The 22433-nt window shown below is 40.2% G+C and overlaps 1 protein-coding gene across 3 annotated transcripts in view; it reads right to left on the bottom strand.

Annotated features, from left to right (window-relative positions):
- LOC122647289 overlaps nucleotides 1-22433 on the bottom strand; it is a 99003-nt gene that overhangs the window by 37556 nt on the left and 39014 nt on the right. For all 3 annotated transcript variants that reach the window (XM_043840706.1, XM_043840709.1, XM_043840707.1), the window contains 4 exons: nucleotides 4528-4927; nucleotides 4266-4408; nucleotides 3735-3905; nucleotides 1826-2038 (listed from right to left, as the gene is read on the bottom strand). In XM_043840706.1, coding sequence (XP_043696641.1) covers nucleotides 1826-2038; nucleotides 3735-3905; nucleotides 4266-4408; nucleotides 4528-4927 — 927 coding nt within the window. The remainder of the gene's footprint in view (nucleotides 1-1825; nucleotides 2039-3734; nucleotides 3906-4265; nucleotides 4409-4527; nucleotides 4928-22433) is intronic.

The raw sequence follows: 22433 nt of genomic DNA, 5'->3' as shown, positions 1-22433 counted from the left end.
ACACCAGCCTAAGTAACCATCGGGTAGGTGTAGGGATGAATCCTTCATCCCTACACTAGCAACAATCGTGGGGATTTTTAGTATTTGTTTTATTTTTATTGAGTTGTAATCTAATTAGGATTCCTAGTGCAAATCTGAATCCTAATTAGAAGTCCTATGTTTTATTTTTATTGAGTTGTAATCTAATTAGGTTATTTTTATTGAGTTGTAATCTAATTAGGATTCCTAGTGCAAATCTGAATCCTAATTAGAAGTCCTAAGTCCTAGTTAGCATTCCTATTTTGAGTCCTAGTCCTAGTTGGCATTCCTATTTCTATTTTGAGTCCTAGTCATAGTTAGGATTTATTTTATGTCCAGCCTTGAAGGCTATATAATGTAAAGAGCTCCATTGAGCCCCCCACGATTTAATGAAGAAGATTATTGCTTTAATGCATTCCACTGTCCTGAGATAGGCTGTGAAGGTGAGGCTGAGATAGCCTTCACTAGTTCACTGTTTTCTCTCCTTCGAGTGCATTCAAGTTTGTCAAGTTTGTTGCTGCCGATTGTGTGAAGGTTCAAAGATTAGTTACTCAGATCTGTTCTCAGTCCAAGGATCCATCCAACACAAGTAAGCTTTCATCCCAACCCCCTAGCCCTTCTTCTCCTATCCGTACCATCAAACCCTAACTCCATTAACCCTAACCCTCGGTTCATCTAATCCTCCATTCTGCCCTAACCGATTGCATTATACCCAAGCAGATTCTGGTTCTGGTTTTAGTTGGATTGACATCCATCTGGAATTACATTAGTTAGTTCTGATAATTAACTCGCTAATGTATTCACCAAGGGCTTGATTTGTAAAGTGTTCCACCCTCTAGTCTCCAAGTTGGGCATGTTTGATATATTTGCACCAACTTGAGGGGGAGCGTTGAGAACCGTGGGATTGGAATATTGTCACTTTACCTTAGGTTATTTAGGGTTTCTCTGTTTTACCTTTCTACCCCTTGGGTTGTAATTCTTATTATAAATAGAGTAGACCTCTGTCATTAATGACAAGTCACGTCATTCTCATTCTCTGATTCTGAACTACATGCATTACAAAAAAATTTATATAGAAATCTATACAAACAGAAAAAAATATCATCAGATCAGGAAACAACTGTTGTGAACGGAAACTAAGAACCGCATCTGTCTTTAGCTTTCCCATAAGAGAAGCCTCTAGTTCATTCAATAATCCAAGCTCTACTGACTCTATAAGAATCCTTTTTTTCCAATACACCAATCTGCCAACACAGAACAAACCATCAAGCATGTACTTGAAACCAACCTCTCTCCTCCCTCCACCACCCCCCCCCCAAAAAAAAATCCGTCTTTCTATATTCTTTGATCTCTCTAATTCCACAAAATCTCAGATATGGCATGGGAACCATTTTCCACAGAATAGAACTTCAAGTTCCAAAGGATTGCTCAATTTTGGATCAGCTCTCCTACTTTCATTTGAAAAATACTTTGATGCTTCTACAATAACAAACTATAAGTAAAAAATAAAAACAAAATTTGGCAGATCCCAATTTAGTTGGCATCAGACACAGTTGAGCTCAGTTGTATACAAATATTTGGTAGTTGACCCCATCTGACGGGGATCCCATGATCATATGTATACGAGTGTCATTGCATTCATAACAGGTACAGAGTATGAAATGGATAGTTTCAGGTCATTTAGATGATCAAATTAAAAATCACTACTCACATATCATGAGGGAAAGAAAATAGAAGGTAAAATTTCTCGTAAAGTAAGCAACAAACAATTGCATTTATGAGTCTAGAAATCGAAGGAGGAGCATACAGATGACAGAAGAGACTCTTCACTTTGAGTCAAAGTTGCAAAGAGTAATTGCACATCTGACTGGACATTTGTTTGTCCTTGTACAGAAGCACCAGACACTTCCTGATGGGCCTTTGTTGATTTCAGCTCTTGAACCCGAAGGCCAAGAAGATGGTTAAAAGCTGCAAATGCACGACCACGATGCAAGTGGTGTTCAACTCCAAATCCAGTCTCCTGCAAGACATCACAGCCAATGAGATGAGGGATTATGTCATCAGACCTTAGATGGTGTTTCAAATCCACATTCCATCAAATAGATGTTTCACACCTTGAAAGATGAATTTCAATTGCATGCCAGTAACTAAACACATTTTGAGAGTGATATTTTACTGAAATTCATTTAGTTATTAAGATTCTAAGGACAATTCGGGAACAGTTTGCAGACCTGTTACAGAGGTTTTAATATTTAATTACTTGAGCCTATAACTACTGCAGAAAAAAAAGGACCTAGTTTTGAAAATCAATACCGCTTGAAGCATTATTATTACTATCAGGCTTCATGGTTAAAATAAACAATACGGAATCCAGAAATTATCTGACTGTACGATTACAAATAGCATGGCTTAATAGATTCAAAGAACAAAGAAAGACAAGAAATGAATTCAAAAGTCAGGGGACAGAGTCATAGAAGTTCAAGTCCCACTTAAAGTGTAACTAGAAGGTTGTATCATCCAGAGGAGCTTCAATCATGGAACATAGTAAGAACTAGCACTGAAGACCTCCTATAGAGTACACAACAACTCCCAAAGAGAACTTTCAAAGAAATGCAGATCTAGGACTCAAAAGTTCAAAACTATATATCAATGAGGCAATTCAACCTTATTTACACGTATAAAATGCAAACAAAAGTGCATTTATTGATGAACCTCAATTAAAAATATGCACATGATGCAGGTGGATTGATCAATCTGCTTAACTTAATCTATAAATTTTACAAAGATTGCTCAAGCCCATAATAAGCTGGAACTGCTGGCACACCATACAAAGAAAACTTCTTACGATCCCACTTCCATCCAAGTAATCAAGTAGAGAGGTAGTTAACCCAGGAATCCAAACGGAGTTAATTAGGAACCAATGTCCACACCTGAACAAGCAATAGAATGTCTCTATGACCAGCCACCAACCCACCAATAATTTTAGATGTCAACAACAGATATACAAATATAATATACCCTAGTTGGTATAAACCTTGTAAATGGAGACATGTAAAAAAGATTGTAGTCGCCAAGTTTAATGCTAAGCAGTGTTCAGATCCATGGCTCATGGAATTAGTGAGATAAAGTTGTTGAGGAGTTGTTTTTTCTGCCCAGGGATCGAAGAGTTCATTTTGTGACAACAAAACTTCCATTACTATTACTCACAACTGTCACAAGTCACAACCCTATGCCACATGAGAAAACCAAGCATATCCAAGTTGACAGATATCTTATCAATGAAAAGCTGAATTTAGGACATGTTCGCCTCCCATTTGAGATGACAATAGACCAATTGGCCAATATATATGCACCAGCTTGAGGGGGAGAGTTGAGAATATGTTGTTTATTAAGAACACATTCGTCATATTTTCTGCTCTTATGCGGTATGGCATATATAAGGCAATGAGAAGAATATGCTGTATGTTAAGAACATATTTGTCTTATTTTATCATTGATTTTCAGCTCTTATGCCGTATGACATGGGGAAATCTCTCTCTCTCTCTCTCTCTCTCAACAGATTCACGAAACCAAATGAAGTTTACTGACACTTTTTCCCTCTACTCATCTATATATTAAATTAAGAATGCTGTAAGCACATAATGATATGATATCTGAGTTGTTTTTTTTTTTTTTTTTTTTTTGGGGGGGGGGGGTTGTGAATAAACAGGACTTACCACCAGGGAAGAAGCATACAGCTCCTCTTCAACGTTTTTTTGGATAGCTGCTTCCAAGGAAATGGCACTGACCTCAGCACTTTCATGTGCACTAACAAAAAAACCAGCGTCTTTATGCAAAAAAGATTCTCCAGCGGGTAAACCTGTTAATGATTGCCACCCAAGAGGGCCCTACACATTGAAGGACAAAGTAAACCATCACTACCAAAATTAGGGGTTACTTTCAAGGTTCCAAGACTCAGGAACAGATTGCATGAATAATCAAGATCAGCCAACACCAATACATCCAAATCTTGCTGATACCCAGAGTGTGTTGGCCAAAGATTGGGCAGGATATTAGGTTGAATCAGCCAGTCTGAATTTTGTGATGGGCGCAGCCCAATAGGATTTCCAATTGTTCTAAAGTTTCAATAGAATACACAATTAAATGATTGCCCTGATTACATTGGACCTTCATTGACTAAACTAGGAGAATATTTATGAAGATATAAAAAAATGCTGTATTCAGGTTACGAAGAAGCACCAAATAACCTGGACAAAAAGCTGAATCAATCTCCGTATACCCTTTGAGAACCAGCAAGGAAGCATTTGTAGCAGTGAAGTATCATGCCCACTAGAAGAGAATATATTCTCACGCCAATTCAAAAAGTCCAACAAGGCTGAGCTGCCAAATACTGTAAATTGGAAGATCAAATCAAAAGTAGAAAGACGCAAATAATCAACAACGATATAGAAATAAATTTTCTTGCTGATGAAACTAAAAAAGGAGCTAGTAAAACTTTAAGAGTTAGACCATTTTTTGTGTTGGGAACCAAGGAACTGCCATCTACATCCTGTCCAAAGCATGCAGCAACAAGAGTTCGCCACAGTGTGGGAAAGCGTAGTAGAGTAGGTCTCAAATTCTCCAATGTACACTGGGCTGAGGAGCTACAATGCCTATTTACACTTCCACTGCTCAGGCAATGTTGAACTGGGGCAGGGGCATACATAAGCGTCGCTAAAGCAGCCATTTCCCCTCCTCCTTCTGCCATGTCATCAACAGTACGTACAATTTCATCGATCTCAAGAACACTGAGATTCCTACCAGATACTACATTGTTTGATAGAATAGAACGGGCATTAGAGAAAGACGCATCATATTCACGTCCCTTAATCCTAGATAAGAGCAACCATTTTGCCCATTGACAATCCCCCTGGAATGATTCAATGCAGAACAAACACATCAAAAGCACTCAAAACAATTTGGAGAAGTGGAAATAATTTAATCATCGACATATATGTCAATGAATAGTAAACATAAGAGATTATTCAGCATATTCAACTTCCAATACTCCCGAAAATCACTAATTAGAAACCAAGTAAAAAGGAAAATGAAATGAGCCCTAGTCCCTCATCAGTCCAGAACTAGCCAGAACCATACAGGTAAGGCAAAAAGGCATGTTGGGATAGACGAGGCATGAAGCCACCTTATTTTGGTGAATATGGTGCTCGTCTAGGTGGGAAGGCATTACCTTGTGCGCCTTGGTGAGGGTTTTGACCTAGGCATGGCTATTCTTCAACTAATGTATTCTTTTATTTTATTTATTAACTTTTTAATATTATCAACATCTTTGATGCTATTGTCTAATAGAATAAGGGTATTTAGGGAGAGATATGTAATGTTGCCTTGTGGGAGATTAATTAAGTTTGTAAGGGTATATGTATATCTGGTACTTAATTTAAAAGAATTTTTAGTAAAACTGGCTGAAGTGAGATCATAACTCACTACAGCCCCTTTCTTCTGAAGCTCTCTCTTCTTTCTTCCTCTTCTCATCTTCGCCTCTCCCTACAGTCTTTACTCCTATTGTGATTTACAACTTTGTCACCGTATTACAATGCAATAAGATACAAGGCATGAACTAAGAAAAAGCGGCCCACAATTTGATCAAAGAATGTCAATTTTCTTATACTAGTATATCAGGAATTCATGTGTCATGACCATAGGATGTAAGATCAATGATCCTGAACAACTTAAACACAGCATAGAAGATCTATAGAGAAAGTAGAAACAGAAAAGAGAAAATAAATATGAAGTGGGAGAAACTATGTCTTCCAATTATGGTGTTTCTTCTAGAAAGTCCACATCCAACTAAGAAGAGGCTTTCATATGAAGTAGACCCTATAGACAATTTTATTTTTATTTTTATCTTGGATCACTATACAGCATAGTTATCAAGGCGACAAAGCGACCATGGCGTTGGAGAGGGTCTAAAATCAAGGTGGCAAGGCATCCGCCTAGGCATCGCCTTGATAACTATGTTATACAGAGCATTTCCATCATCTTCTTTGTAGTAATGTGTTAGAAGTGTTAGAAGTCATGTAACAGGGGTAGTTTAGGAACTAGTTACTTTACTAGTTGTCTTATTATATAATTCTTTTTCTTCTTTATTTCTCTAGTACCTCCCTAGGGAGGTGATTGTAATTCTCTCTTTATTATTATGTTTGAATCAATATAGGTGAATGGAGAACTCTCTCCATCACAATCGATTACAACCAAAACTTGCTCTCTTCTTCTCTAACCTCTTCTCTTGTCTTCCTCTCCTTCCTTCAACCTCCTCTCCTCTTCCACTTACTTCATTACTTCATTAACCTAAATCTAACTTGGTATCAGAGCCGAAAGGTTTGAGAGTCGAATCCAGCTCCCTGTTTCCATTCTTTCCTTTTCTTTGAAATCCTAGGTCATAAAGGATTTCAAGGAGAAGCCTCTTCTGTAAAGAATCTGTGAGAATACTATGGAATAGATTCAGGGTGATCTATTCTAGCCATTACAGCTGCTGTTTAAGCCTTGATGCAGCTCATTTGAAGATTTGGAGCCATTTCTGGCCTGCTCTAGGATTACGGCCAGCTTCCCATTGCAGCCTCTGTATCTCCTTCTTCCAGCATGTGTTTGAGCATTGGAATAGCTCTCTAGAATCGCCCAAGGATGTTCTTTAAGTACCTTGTGCTCCCTCTTGCTACTTGAAGACCCAATCTGAGCACAGCTCCTTTTCGCGAGATCCAGTTTCTGCTCTGTTTTCCGCTGCTGCAGGCTGCAGACCTTGGTTTCTCCTTATTTGGGGATGAACTTGGTGATTGGAGTGGCCTATTAGAATCGTAAAAGGATCCTCTCTCAGCCTCTGGTGTCCTTCATTGATGGTTGTATCTCCTTGTTGAGCACAACTCAGTTTATGGTGTTCTTCATCTACTTAGGTAAACCCGATAATGTTGTTCTTACATTTAGGGTACATTGGACTCCTTGTTTGGTTTGAGAGATGATTATGCACATCTGTATTTGCAATCTCGAAGCTTGTGTGAGCTATTTTACTCCGGAGAGAGTGTTAGGGTGAAGCTCTTCTTGGCTGGAGTCCTCTTTTTTGTGTTGGGAACTGTTTTTTTTTTGGGTTGAGTTTATACTCCCCATTTGCTGTTGTTTATCTGGTTTATGGTCAAGTACCATTTCCCTTACATGATGCCTGACACTGAGTCTTCTGAGCTTGGTTCGACTGATTCACAGCCCCCTTCAATAGCTCCTCAGTTGGTTTATGAGAACACTCACCAACATATTTCTTTTGTGAAGCTCGATGGTACCAATTACTTGGATTGGTCACACTCTGTGAGACTTTCTCTTAGGAGTAGGGGAAAACTTGGATATATCACAGGTACTATCAAGGCTCCTGAGGCTAGTTCACCCACCTTTGAGAAATGGGAAACCGAAAATGCCACAGTTATGACATGGTTAATCTTCTCCATGAAGCCTGAGATTGGGAGAAGGTTTATAAGGAAGGAGACTGCCAAAGCTATCTAGGATAGTGTCTCTGTAGCCTATGACAGAGTTGGTGACACTGCCAAAGTCTATCAGCTCCATCAAAGAATTCACTCCTTGAAGCAAGGTGATAGGACTATTTCTGAGTACTATAGTATGTTCCTTGGTCTTGTGGAGGAGTATGACCACTACAGGGACCTTCATTTGACCAACCCAGAAGATGAGGCTAAGGTGTATCAGACACTTGAAAAAGAGCGTGTATTTTCTTTACTTAGTGGTCTGAATCCTGATTATGAGCCAGTTAGACTCCAACTGTTGGGCCGGTCTCCTCTCCCTTCTCTTAGTGAGGTTTGCAGTCACGTACAGAGTGAGGAGACACGGCGGCTTACTATGGCAGCACCTGCTTCTTCTCATGAGAGGTCTGCCCTTAATTCCAGCTCTCTTCGGGACACCCGTGGAGGTGGTAGAGGCCAAGGGCCTAACAGGGGAGAAGCCAGTATTGTAGAGACAGTTAGTGCCAGTGGAGTTGGCAGAGACAGATTCAAGTGTGATCATTGTGGGCGAACTGGCCACACCAAGGATAGGTGTTGGTCTCTTCATGGTCGCCCCCCGGTACCCATGGTCGTGGTGGCCGTAGAGGGGGAGCTCGAGCTCATTCTGCGACGACTGAGGCTGATGCTCCACAGGATGACTCTACCTTTATGGATGCAGTGGTCCGCAGGGTTGTTTCACAGTTGAGCACGTCCTCTACATCTAGTGTGGTTGGTTCCTCATCCTCCTCAGCATTACAGGTCTCCACTTCGGCTTCCTCTGCCGCACAGTCTTGGGTCATTGACTCTGGTGCCACAGACCACATGACTGGTACGTCTTGTTATTATGATTCCTATACCATTTGTTCTGGTAAGGATAAGGTTAGGGTAGCTGATGGCTCCCTTTCCTCCATCTCTGGTAAGGGTAATATCCCTGTGACATCATCTATTTCTCTTAATTCTGTTCTTCATGTCCCTAACCTTACACTGAACCTTTTATCTGTGAGTCATTTGACTAAATTTCTCAATTGTTGAGTCACATTTTTTCCTTCTCATTGCCTTTTTTAGGATTTGGTGACGAAGAAGATTATTGGTAGTGGACGTGAGGAGCAAGGCCTTTACTTTTTTGACCCTTTTTTGCCCACAGCTCAATCCTATGTCTGTGGCCGTCATGATAGTAGTTCTGTGGATTCTGTTATGTTATGGCATCGGCGTCTTGGCCATCCATCTTTTGTTGTAATGAGGAAACAATTACCTCACTTATTTTCTTCTATTGCCCCCTCTCATATTTTTCAATGTGAACCATGTATGTTTGCTAAACATTGTCGGTCTTCCTATCCTTATCATGGTAATAGAACTGTTGCTCCTTTTCATATTATACATACTGAAGTTTGGGGACCTTCCCCTACTACTTCTCTATTTGGCTATCGTTACTTTGTGTCATTTGTTGATGATTATTCACGTGCCACATGGACTGTTCTTCTGAAACATAAGAGTGATGGTTGTGAAGCCTTCCAGAATTTCTATCAAATGATCCTTACCCAATTTGAGACGAAAATTAAAATTGTCAGATCTGACAAAGGGGGGGAGTACATGTTTGGTGGTCTTCAATCCTTTTTTACGACTCATGGCATTATCCATCAGCTAGCGTGTGTTGACACGCCCCAACAAAATGGGGTTGCTGAGAGGAAAAATCGCCATTTATTAGAAGTTACCCGTAGTCTCTTATTTGGCATGCATGTTCCCAAGACCTTCTGGTCTGCAGCTCTTCTCACTGCCTCCTTTCTCATCAATCGTATGCCTACCAAGCTTCTTAACTTCAAATCTCCCTTGGACACCTTATCTCCCAAGGTCTCTGCTTTCTCTCTTCCTCCGAGAGTCTTTGGCTGTGTCTGTTATGTGCATGTCAATAAATCTGCTCGCACCAAACTTGATCCCAAAGCTCTCAAGTGTCTCTTCCTCGGGTACTCTTCTACTACCAAGGGTTACAAATGTTATCACCCATCCTCCCAACGTTGTCTCATTTCTAAGGATGTTTCCTTTCTTGAGTCTGTACCTTTCTTTGTCCCTTCTCAGCATCCTCTTCAGGGGGAGCATTGTGGGAGTGAGCAAACTGCTGAATGCTGATGACTTCTTTCTTTCCCCTCTATCTACATCTCACTTTATGCTTGACATTGGAAAACACAGAACTGTAGATGTGGTTGAGATTGATGATCAACCAGGGGGAAATACTGAGTTGGTTGTTGAAAGTGGTTCTGGTAAGGAAAAGGATTACCACATTACATACCAAAAGGGTGAAGGCTTGCATAATACAAGGAAGAAGACCTACCAAGAGTCCTCCTCAGATCCAGATCCACTCCTCTCAATCAGGTAACACTCCTTCTCCTCCATCAGATTTGGACCTTCCTATTGCTGTTAGGAAAGGGAAGAGAACTTGTACTAATCCCATATCCCAGTTTGTCTCCTATGATGCACTTTCTCCTACAGGTCATGCCTTTGTTACTTCCCTCTCTACTGCTTCTATTCCCAAGAATGTTAGTGATGCTGCTGCCCGACCCAGGGAGACAAGCCATGTCCGAGGAAATGATGGCACTTGAGAAGAATTGTACTTGGCAACTTGTGGATCTTCCCAAGGGACGTGTCCTGCTTGGATGCAGATGGGTCTACACAATCAGTATAAATCGATGGCGATTGAGAGATACAAAGCAAGGTTGGTGGCTAAGGGATACAAAGTCAAGTCTATGGGATTGACTACCAGGAGACATTTGCTCTTGTGGCCAAGCATAACTCAATAAGAATTCTTTTATCCTTGGCTGCCAATAAAGATTGGCCTTTATATCAGTTGGATGTGAAGAATGCCTTCCTTCATGGTGACTTGGAAGAGGAAGTGTACATGCAAACCCCTCCAGGCTTTAAGATGCCTTCAGCTGAAGGGAAAGTATGTCTCCTTAAGAAGGCTCTATATGGTCTCAAACAATCACCAAAGGCATGGTTTGAGCGCTTCCGACAGGCCATTTTGAAGAATGGATATTCCCAGAGCCAAGCTGACCACACCCTCTTTACCAAGCAGAGTAATGGTACTATCACAGCTCTTATTGTCTATGTTGATGACATCGTGGTCACAGACTCACAGGAAATGATACTGTTGAGATAGGCAATTTGAAGAGCTATTTGGTACAGCAATTTGAAATCAAAGATCTGGGTCCTTTAAAGTACTTCTTAGGAATTGAAGTATCAAGGACCAAGAAAGGAATCAACATATGTCAGAGAAGGTTTATTCTTGATTTGTTGACAGAGACAGGGATGCTAGGCTGCAAACCAGCAAGTTCTCCTATTGAGCAAAATCACAAATTAGGAGATGACTGTGGTCCTCCACTTGTTGATGCGGGCAAGTATCAAAGGCTAGTGGGGAAGCTTATCTATCTCTCTATGACTCGGCCAGATATCTCTTATGCAGTAGGAGTTGTCAGCCAATTTATGCATGCTCCCAAGAGTGGCCATTTAGATGCTGTGTATCGCATTTTGAGGTATTTGAAGTCCTCTCCAGGGAAAGGACTGCTATATGCAAGACATAATCACTTGAGAGTGGAAGGCTTCACAGATGCTGATTGGGTTGGTTCCATTACAGACAGGAGATCTACCTCCGGCTATTGTACCTTTGTGGGAGGTAACTTAGTTACATGGAGGAGTAAGAAACAGCATGTTGTTGCAAGATCTAGTGCCGAGGCAGAATATAGAGCTTTGGCACATGGGGTGTGTGAACTCATCTGGCTCAAGAGACTTGTTCAAGAATTGGGGTTTGACACTGAAGGACCCATGAGGATGTACTGTGACAACAAGGCTGCCATCAGTATTGCTCACAACCCTGTTCAGCATGACCGGACTAAACACATTGAAGTTGATAGACATTTCATTCGGGAGAAGATTGACTCTGACTGCATTTGCACTCCTTTTGTGAAGACTGATGATCAGTTGGCAGATATCTTCACCAAGGCTCTTGGTTCTCCTCAGTTTAGTACTCTCCTAAGCAAGCTGGGAATGCATGATATATATTCTCCAGCTTGAGGGGGAGTGTTAGAAGTGTTAGAAGTCATGTAACAGGGGTAGTTTAGGAACTAGTTACTTTACTAGTTGTCTTATTATGTAATTCTTTTTCTTCTTTATTTCTCTAGTACCTCCCTAGGGAGGTGATTGTAATTCTCTCTTTATTATTATGTTTGAATCAATATAGGTGAATGGAGAACTCTCTCCATCACAATCGATTACAACCAAAACTAGCTCTCTTCTTCTCTAACCTCTTCTCTTGTCTTCCTCTTCTTCCTTCAACCTCCTCTCCTCTTCCACTTACTTCATTAACCTAAATCTAACTTAATGTTTGTAAGAGAAACAAATTAACTCACTAACTTTCACTTTGGTGCCATTTGAAAGGTTATTTACTTTCTGTTAAAGCCATTGTAGTAACAGGTATCAGACTGCAACAGAATTATCACTTTCAGAAATTTACTTTTAGTAAGCATAGTCAGAATTTTAATTTGTTTTGGAGTTCTGAGTTGAGTCAATTTTAAGTTAATATTCTTTTATGGGAAAAGAGGTCAAATGCACATAGGACCACATCCAATTGTACGAAATGAGTCAAAACTTCTGTTTTTTTATTTTGTCTTGTACATGGACTGATGGACCCTAAATTGGGATAGCTTATATATTCACTTGCACACTTGTTCATCAATGCTTTTCGGCCTTGTGGCCTAATGTAATTTTGTTGTTCTATTAAAAAAATGCTCATCAAAGTTGCTAATATTTTAATACAGTCATATGATGAGTTTTGGTTTGTTTGAGAATAAATTCTCTCGGCTCTCGATAGTTGTTTCTCCAGTCCTACTAGAAGTCTATATAAGCAGACTGCGGGCGCATTGGAAACAAATAGTTGATCATTGACTGAATGATTGCATCCTTTCTTGTGAAAAACCTTTTCTTCAGCTGTGTTAGGCTTCTTTCTTGCTCTTGCTACTGTTATATCGTATTTTTCTTCTTAATCAGATCTTGTTTTTGGTGAATTTTTTCCTGTTTTTGAAGTTGACGGTTCAGATTTCAAGATTCATGGTGCTCTTGACTTTTATTGGACAAATTCTTTTAGTTTTTTTTACTTTTTTCTTCTTATTTCCAACCCTAAAAATTGAGCCTAACCTTCTGTCCAACTAAAATCTCTACTTGATCTAAGTATTATTACTTTAATCTCAACTTGGAAATCCTATTTGAATTTTACCTTTCCCATTAGAGGTTCCTTGTCCCCACACACACACTCACCCCAACAGTCAAAGTTGAATAATATAGAGATGCAGTTAAAATTGTCCGATTTAGCCAATTGGGCCTCGGAAGACTTTATTTTGGCCCACAGTTGGGTACAATGACCCTTGGGCTTTTTATTTTTGGGTTTATCGATGTAATAAGCCCCTTCCACATTTATGGTTTTAATTCTGAATACATGGTTTACTATATTAGTTAGTCTACTTAAGTCCTAGTTCTTTATTTATATGTTATTGTGTGTTTTACTTAGGCTGGAATAGGTCCCTAAGAGTCCAGCCTTATTTGATTCTCTTTTCTTCATTATTTCAATTTCCTAGTTAGTTTAAGATACCTTATAAGTTCAGAATTAGTTTAGGCCTTTCTTTTATAAATTTGTAAGGGGCTACAACCATGCACACGAATTTGAGTAATTAATTTGGCTTGTTGCCTTTGCTTCTGTTCTTTGGTGATTCAGTTCCAAACCTTACTATGGTAACTCGGTAGGTTGATTGGTGGTGATTCCAAGATCATATCACGTCCTTTTCTTCATCTTCTTCTTCTTTATTTTCCTCCAAGTAAGTCCTGTTCTTCATCGTTTCTCCAGTTTCTAGAGTTTTCTTTAACTGATTCTCAAGTTGTATTGTTGAATCTGATCTTTTGTTATTTGTATCCTGATCTGATTTAATAATTTTGCATAAAGATCAAACCTTGCATGTGGTTACAGTTTCCTATTCTAACCAGGATTTGTTGAGATCTTTCAGATCTGAGATCTGATTGTAATTCTGGTTTCAGAATTGATAATTGGATGGAGTTTTCTGTTGAGTATCGACTGATATTTTCAATTCCAATTCTGATTCTATTTTCTCATATTCCTAATTGGCCCTACTTTCTAATTTTGAACTTTCTTACTGTAACTCAGGCCAAGCAGCACCTAATATAGGTGGAAATATTAGGACTGCAGTAGATGGGTAGGGTGTTTAGATTTAATATGGGAATTATAAGTGGGGTGAGAATGGGAGGAGTCCAACTCCTTGGACAGGTTTTGGTTCAAGGTCTGATCCAGTATCGTTGGAGGAATAGGCACCTTCAAGTCCTAGAATTAGCAGTAGCAACACGAGAAATCTTTCATTCAACTTGCTCCAAAATGCTTACAGGCAGTCCCTTTTATAGAGTGGCTGGGAGGATTCTAGACTCTCATTGAGACTTTCTGATGCAGTTCAGAAGAACAAGAAGACAGAAGCAAACCAGGCCATTGGACTGGACTAAGAAAGGACCAATATGTTTAATTTTGAGTATCCAATGGGTTATATGCACTGGCTTAGTATCTTAGGTTTACTATTGTAATGGGCCAATTCTTTAAGCCCAAATATGAGGGATCTGAGTCCTATACGGGATTAGCGTTAGTTTCTATTTTGTCAAGTTCTAGAAGAATTTATATTTGTTGGGAAACTTAGGTTGTAAGAGATTCCTCCTTCCACACATGGGAAGTTTCCTATTTTGCTTATTTCATTAAAGCTATAAATAAAGACTAGGGGATCACACTACCCCAACAATTTGAGCAACAAGTTAGCCTTGAGTTTGTGGGTTCTGTGAGAAATAGAGCATGGTTTTGTGGGATTCAGAACTGCTCTACTGTGGGATGTGTTGAGAGTTTATGTAATGAGGGTATTTTGGGTATATAGTTATGATCTTGTTGGTTAGCTCGTATTAACCTTTTATATTTTTTTTCCTTTTACCTTCCTAGGGAGGTGTATGTAATTTCCATCATCTTATGTTAATGGTAGGGGAGAGTCATTACAACTCTCTCTACAAGTTTGCACTCATCTAACTCTTCCCTCTTTCTCCTATCACCATCTTCCTCCTTGTTCTAACTTCTTCTCTTTCCTTTTCTTCTCTTTCACTTTGATCATTGCTCATTTCCAACTTGGTATCAGAGCCACAAAGGTTGGAGAGTCGACTAGGAGATCCCTCTCATTCTTTGGGCCTCTCTTGGAACCTTAGAAATGTAAAGGGGTCCAATAGGGGTTGTACCATGTAAGAAGATACAATAAGAAGACCTTATAGAGTTCTCTGATCACCTAGAAGACACTTTGGAAGAAGATTAGCAGCCATGAATATCGATTGGAAGAAAAAGAAAGGAGAATAGGGTTACCGCCAGCTGGTTTTCTCCCTTACTATTTTCTCTCTCATCCGGCCTCCATTGTAAGTAAGACCAATCTCATTGGAATTGCCCAAGAGTATCCTTCCCTTCCCCCATGGCTCCAGTCGATGAAGGAATGAGTGGGTGGAACACAACTCATTCTCCCACATCCTGAAGTTACCGCCAGCTTCTCTATTCTTGCCTATTTCTCATCTGAAGTTCTAGTGTGGTGCTCTCGGTTGATGCACTTCGGTGAGTTACATCATTTAGGTTGTATGAGTTGCCATGGGATGATATTCTACATTGAAATGCATATGTGATTTGAGTTACTTCAAGTTTTGTGGTTTGCCCTCTTGCTAGATTTTTTTTTTCTTAGATTGGGGAGGAGTGTGTACTACCTTTAGGTGTGTTCTTACATTATGTCAGAGGTCAGTGGACCCTTGTGTTAGAGTTGTTAGAATATTTTGTATAAGGGTAGTTCTGTCATTGTCTTATTATAAGACATGACTAAGTTGTATTTTTTCCTTCTAACACCCAAAGAACTTCAGTTCATAACACCCAACAAGTGTAACAAGATGCAAACTGTTAGATATATGGGCCAGAATACCGTGGGGGCATTCTGGACTTTTTCCCCTTGTTATTTTGTTTGTTTCTTATATGTGGTTTAGTCCCACATTGCTCATGTACTTATGTTTATTGTTTCATTATTATTATAAATACAGATGTGCTTGGGACGAATTAATTATCCAAGCCTTTCCCTAATTTTAAATCTCTCTACATGGTATCAAAGCAGATTTCAAATTAGGGACCACCCCTCTTCAAATTTCAGTTTTTTTCCTTCTCTCCCTCTCTCTCGATTTTCTCCTCTCCTCTCTCTCTTCTCCCTTGTTCTCTATTCTCACATAGGGCAGCACTGATGAGGTGATCATTCGATCCAGTTGCTGCCCCCATTACCTCATGGATGCTACATAATTCTGCTCGATAGGAACCAGCCATTCCAGCCTGCGAAATTTGGAGCTTCAGCTTTTTGGGGATTGCTTCTACTTCTCTTACAAGGAATCAACTCCTCCCTTTGAAGACCACAACCTGCAGCAGGATTTTCTTCTTATTGGTTCAAGTTCTTATCTCAGATTTGATCACAGTTTCAAGACCTCCTACGATCGATTTTTACAAAAACAGGGTTTTGAAAAAAACTCTGGCAATTGTCGATCTAGGAGTTTGGGCCCTCTATTGTTTCTGATTTTTTGAAGGCTGTTTCTCCACTTATAAGGACCCACCCACTCGACTGCACTTTGGGCTTCAAGAGTTCAGTTTTTTTTTTGAAGACCTCCTTGAGATTGATTCCACCATCACAGGGTTTTGAAAAAACCCTGAAACCTATCGATCTTGGGGTTGCTGCTGCCTATTGAATCTGATATTTTGCAGGTGTTTTCTTCCATTATTAAGGGCTCCTCGAACTCAGTTTCAGCCAATTCACTGCAGTTTTTTGGTCTCTTGGATCCTTCATCAATTTCAGCAATTCAGGGTTTTGTTCAAAACCCTGACAATATCAATCTAGGTTTTTTTCATTGGCTGCTGGTTCTGATTTTTGGAGACTTCTGTCATCTCATTACAAGGGGCTTCTCCTCCATATTTCAGCTCTTCACTTGAAGATATTATTGGGCTTCTCTGCTGCCAGTATGGGTGATTCTTCCAATTCTACAACTACTTCGGATCATGATAGCCACAGCAAGACAGACTATCACAGTTTTCCACCCAACCCTATTAAACTTGATGGCTCAAATTACCTTTTATGGTCCAGATCTGCCTCCTTTGCCATTGCTGGTCGTGGTCTCACCAGCCATATTAATGGCACTAGTGTTATGCCCAGTGAACAAGGACTTGCTCAGGAAAGGTGGCTTGCCAGTAATGGTGTTCTCATGTCCTACCTGATAGGCTCTATGACTTCAGATTTGCAGCATAACTTTCTTCTTCTGGACACTGCCTCCCAGATTTGGGCTGCTTGCAAGGAAACCTACGGGCAGCTTGGCAATGATGCCCAAGTATATGAACTTCGGAAGAAGGTCCTTCACACCACTCAGGGAGAACTTTCAGTTTCGAAATACTATGCTACTCTACGCAGTCTGTGGCAACAGTTGGACCACTTCTCTGACTTTCACCCTACTACAGTTGCTAACATTGCTTCCTATAAGAAGCATGTGGACAAGATCAAGGTCTGTAGATTGAAGCGTGTGCACTTTATGGGTTGAAACAGTCACCTAGGGCCTGGTTTGGCAGATTTCACAAGGCTATGCTTTCAGCAGGTTATACGCAGAGTAATGTTGATCACACTTTGTTTATCAGACGAGTTGGTGACAAGGTAACTCTTCTCATAGTCTATGTGGATGATACTGTGGTCACTGGTAATGATGGTGATGCTATCAGGGATTTGAAGCTCCTCCTTGACCGTGAGTTTGAGGTCAAAGATCTTGGCCCTCTAAAATATTTTCTAGGGATAGAAGTTGCTCGATCTTCAAAGGGCATCTTTCTTTCTCAAAGAAAATATGTCCTTGATCTATTGACTGAGACAGGGCTGCTAGGTTGTCATCCTTCAAATACTCCTATGGAAGCTACTACAAAACTTAGGGAGAAAGAGGGTGAGCCTGTTGACAAGGGTAGTTATCAGCGGTTAGTGGCAAACTAATCTACCTTTCTCACACACGACCTGACATAGCAGTTGCTGTAAGTTTGGTGAGCCAGTTCATGCATGATCCCTATTCCTCTCATATGGATGTGGTCCGTCGTATTTTGAGGTATTTGAAGTCTGCTCCAGGAAAGGGAATCCTTCTATCTCCCACTGATCACCTTAAGATTGAAGCCTATACTGATGCCGATTGGGCTGGTTCTCCTGATAGGAAATCTATCTCTGGCTACTGTTCCTCTGTGGGTGGGAACCTTGTCACATGGCGTAGCAAAAAGCAGAATGTTGTGGCAAGGTCCAGTGCTGAAGCCGAGTTTCAAACGATGGCACAAGGAATTTGTGAACTTCTGTGGCTTAGAGGATTATTGCAGGATATCGGTGTTGCTGTCCATCTTCCTATGATGCTTTATTGTGATAATAAAGCCGCCATTAGCATTACTCATAATCCTGTCCAGCATGATCGTACTAAACACGTGGAGGTTGACCGACATTTCATCAAGGAGAAGCTTGAAGCCGGCCTCATTTGTGTTCCCTTTGTGAAGTCTATTGATCAACTGGCTGATGTGTTCACTAAGGGACTGAGTAGCAAGCTGTTTCATCCTATCTTAGTCAAGTTGGGCATGCATGATATATATGCTCCAACTTGAGGGGGAGTATTAGATATATGGGCCAGAATACCGTGGGGGTATTCTGAACTTTTTCCCCTAGTTATTTTGTTTGTTTCTTATATGTGGTTTAGTCCCACATTGCTCATGTACTTATGTTTATTGTTTCATTATGATTATAAATACAGATGTGCTTGGGATGAATTAATTATCCAAGCCTTTCCCTAATTTTAAATCTCTCTACACAAACCTTCAATTCTCATCAACTAATAACCATCCAATGCATTGGCTTCCAAAAAAAGATCAAACAAGAAGCAGAAACAGAGCTGGCGGTACCTTTGGAGCAGCAAAGGGTTGAGCTATGCTCCTCAAAATGCTCCTCTCTTCAACCGAGTGTTGGGGGGTCTGAAAGGATACCCCTAGGCGATCCAAAAGCACCAAACCTCATCCCAAAAGGTTGAGAGATGAGGAAGAAACAAAAAAAATGCTGTAGAGGCTAGCGGTAACTTTGGGTGCAGCTGCTAGAGCTTCAATCTTCTTCAACAGCGTCTACAGTCCCTCCATTGTATGTTGGTTCAAAGAATGAAACTCCAAGGGATGTAATACTTCACATTGTACAACCCCTAGTGGAACCCTCTATCCTTTTAGGGTTCCAAAGAGAGGTGAAAAACAACAAAACTGAGCTTAGCCGACTCTCAAACCAGAGGACTCAACTCTGATACCAAGTTAGAACTTGAAGATGGATCGATTCTAGTAAGAGAGAAGAGATTTATAGCAAACAAGAAGGAGAAGAAGGAGAGAAGAGAAGAGAAGAGAGGAAGAAGAAGAAGAAAGGTTGAGAGAATAGACTGTGTGTTGAGTAATTCTCAACACACATATTAGCTTCATTTATTAACTCTTATGAATTACACAGACCTCCTTAGGGTGGTAAATGGAAATAAAAAAAGAAAGAAAAAAATACAACTTAGTCATGTCTTATAATAAGACAATGACAGAACTACCCCTATACAAAATATTCTAACAACTCTAACACCTTGGAAGCTTCGGCTAGTGTTTCAAGTGGTGCTAACTCCAGTCCGGTTGCATTTGAAAACCCCAGTACTCAGATACCCATTATGAAGTTGGACAGCACCAACTACTTGGATTGGTCACATTCAGTGAAGTCATCCCTGTGGATTCGGGGGAAGTTAGGATATATTACTAGTATCATCACTGTTCCTCATTCAAGTGATCCAACATATCTGAAATGGGAAACCGAGAACTCAACCATTATGACCTGGTTGATTTTCTCTATGAAACCTGAGATTGGCAAGAGGCTTATGAGAAAGGAGACTGCCAAAGACATTTGGGACAGTGTTTGACCGAGTGGATGACTGGGCTAAGGTCTACCAGCTCCTTCAAAGGGTCATCACAATGAAACAGGGAGATAGGACTATCTCGGAGTATTACAACACTGCTATTAGTCACTAGGAGGAGTATGATCAGTACCGTGATCTTTAGTTGTCAAATCCTGAGGATGAAGCAAAGGTGTATAGGACTCTTGAAAAGGAGCGTGTCTTGTTTTTCCTCTGTGGATTTAACACGGACTATGAGCCAATCCAAGTGCAAATCTTGGAGTGGTCACCTCTTCCATCCTTGGAAGAACTATGTAGCTACTTGCAGAGTGAAGAAACAAGAGTTGCCATGGACACTGTACCGTCCCTTGAGAGATCTGCTCTCACCTCTACTTTCCAAAGAGATTGGCTTGGAGGAGGAAAAGGCCAAGGGCCTTATCATGGGGAGGACAGATCTGTGGGAAATCTGGCACACTAGAGAGAGGTGTTCGGTGCTTCATGGTCGTCACCCTAGTGTGCGTAGTGGATCTACTAGCATGTGTGGCGGCAGGAGAGGGGGAGATAGGGCACACACCGTGATGGTTGCGATAGAGCCTATGGGGTATTCATCTGAACTACAGTCAGATCATAGTTCCCTCTCACGGGAAGATATTACAACTTTGTGTCGCAACATATTACAGTTGGGTAGAGGAAGAAGAAGATATGTTAGGCGCCTCACCCAACTGCGAAGAAGAAATCCAACCAATTCCAGCCTTAGCATCCAACCAAGGTTTCCCTACTGCATCCCACATTACAGCAGTTCTGAATCCCACAGAATCATGCTCTGTCTTTCACAGATTCACAAGCTCAAGGCTAAATTATTTCTCAACTTGTTTGAGATTCCCTACTCGTTATTTATAACTTCAATGAAATAAGAAAAATAGCAAACCCCTCGTGTGTGGAAGGAGGAATCCCTTATTACCTAAGTTTTTCACAAAATACAAGTTATGGCTGGATTGTAGCATATCTATACAACCATTCTATAAACACTGCTAAAATAAAGAATACGACTTACTTAAATAGAAACTAACATTGATCCCGTAAGGCCTTAAATCCCTAATAATTGGGCTTATAGAATTGACCCATTACTATAGAAAACCCAAAAATACTAAGCTCATGCATGATGCATCTAACCCATACGACTTACTAAAATAGAAACTAACACTGATCCCATAAGGCCGTAAATCCCTAATAATTGGGCTTATAAAATTGATCCATGACAATAGAAAACCAAAAAATATTAAACTCATGTATCTAACCCATTGGACACTCAAAATATGAGGGGTTTGAGTCCTATATGGGATTAGTGTAAGTTTGTATTTTGTTAAGTTCTAGAAGAGTTTCTATTTTGTGAAAAACTTAGGTTGTAAGGGATTCCTCCTCCCACACACGAGGGGTTTCCAATTTTGCTTATTTCATTGAAGTTATAAATAAAGAGTAGGGGATCACACTACTCCAACAATTTGAGAAACCCTCCGCGTCACGAACTAAATCTCAACTTTTTCTCCCTTTGGGTCGCGCCACAAAATATGTCGGGTCAGGTCGGATCCACATCGCACTCGAATCCTTGGAAGACAAGACATACTCGAACACTTGAAGGGAAAGGTAGGTTTTTTTCAAAAAACTTGATCTTTTGCTTCAAATCTTGCATTTTAGTTCTTTTTTCTTTTTTTTTTCTAAGATTCAAGGAGAATAGGTTCAACTAACTATTAGATACATGCTTTGTATACATTTGCAAAGATTTAAACTCAAATCCACCGTTTTTCACCCAAAACCAAAAATGACTTCCTTAAGGGTCAGTATTGTGCTTATGTTCGGTCAGTACACAACATCATCCTAGTTGCTCTTATTCTTGAAAGACCCTTACAGACATGAGTTTGATCCACCCCAACATTCTTCATGGCAATAGAGTGACTCTGCATGTAAGAAATCTCATCTTTTATAACAATTTCAAAGTGTCGCACTTGTCTGGTTATACATTATTCACAATTCTTAGTGTATATGCATGTTATATGACATATATTGCTTGTTTATATTGTTTTTTGTGTCCAAAAGTGTATATCCATGTGTATTTTGATCATTTTCATGCGTTTCTGCACCGATCGATACGTCTCTAAAAATTGCCCCAACCGATACGATACCCGATACCGATACTTTAAACCTTGATATCTATAACTAACTAGTTAATGCTTCTCCCCACACATGCATTAATTACTTTTGACCCTTCTTTGGCTGAGACTTGGACTGGATTAATTAGGACTGCTCTAGAAAAAGGCCGTACCCAGTGCACAAGGCTCCCGCATTTAGCAGGGTCTGGGGAAGGTCAAATGTACGCAGCCTTACCCCTGTTTTCAGAGAGGTCGTTTCCAGGACTTGAACCAGTGACTAAGCGTTCAGCAAGTGAGCACTTGACCAACCCGCCAAGCACAACCTTCCCAGCTGTAGGACTGCTCTAGACTTATCTAAAATAATCTCCTAAACAGGAACAAGCTACAAGCTTATCCCAGCTTCCAAACGACTAGAAATTCCAGCATCCTTTATTTCTGATTTCTACTTCCGTAAGTTTTCAGCTGGGTAAGAATGTCTAATTCTCATCTTTCTATTTCGAGTTTTTATTTTCAGCAACATATTCCATTTGATTCCTGGTATTATGTTGTTATTATTTTAGTTTGGGTGAGAGAACGCTAACCAGTCTCGGGCCTAGACACAGAAACCTCTGTTGCCTGGAAATAACCACCTTGGCCCCATGAAAAGGCGGGAATCCCATGGGAGCAAGGTGGTCATTTCCAGGCGGCTGGGTGGTTTCTG

This window comes from Telopea speciosissima, unplaced genomic scaffold, assembly GCF_018873765.1.
Source record: "Telopea speciosissima isolate NSW1024214 ecotype Mountain lineage unplaced genomic scaffold, Tspe_v1 Tspe_v1.0017, whole genome shotgun sequence".
NCBI lineage: Eukaryota > Viridiplantae > Streptophyta > Magnoliopsida > Proteales > Proteaceae > Telopea > Telopea speciosissima.
The sequence above is the reverse complement of the archived record's forward strand: the minus strand, read 5'-3'. Positions and strand labels throughout refer to the sequence as shown.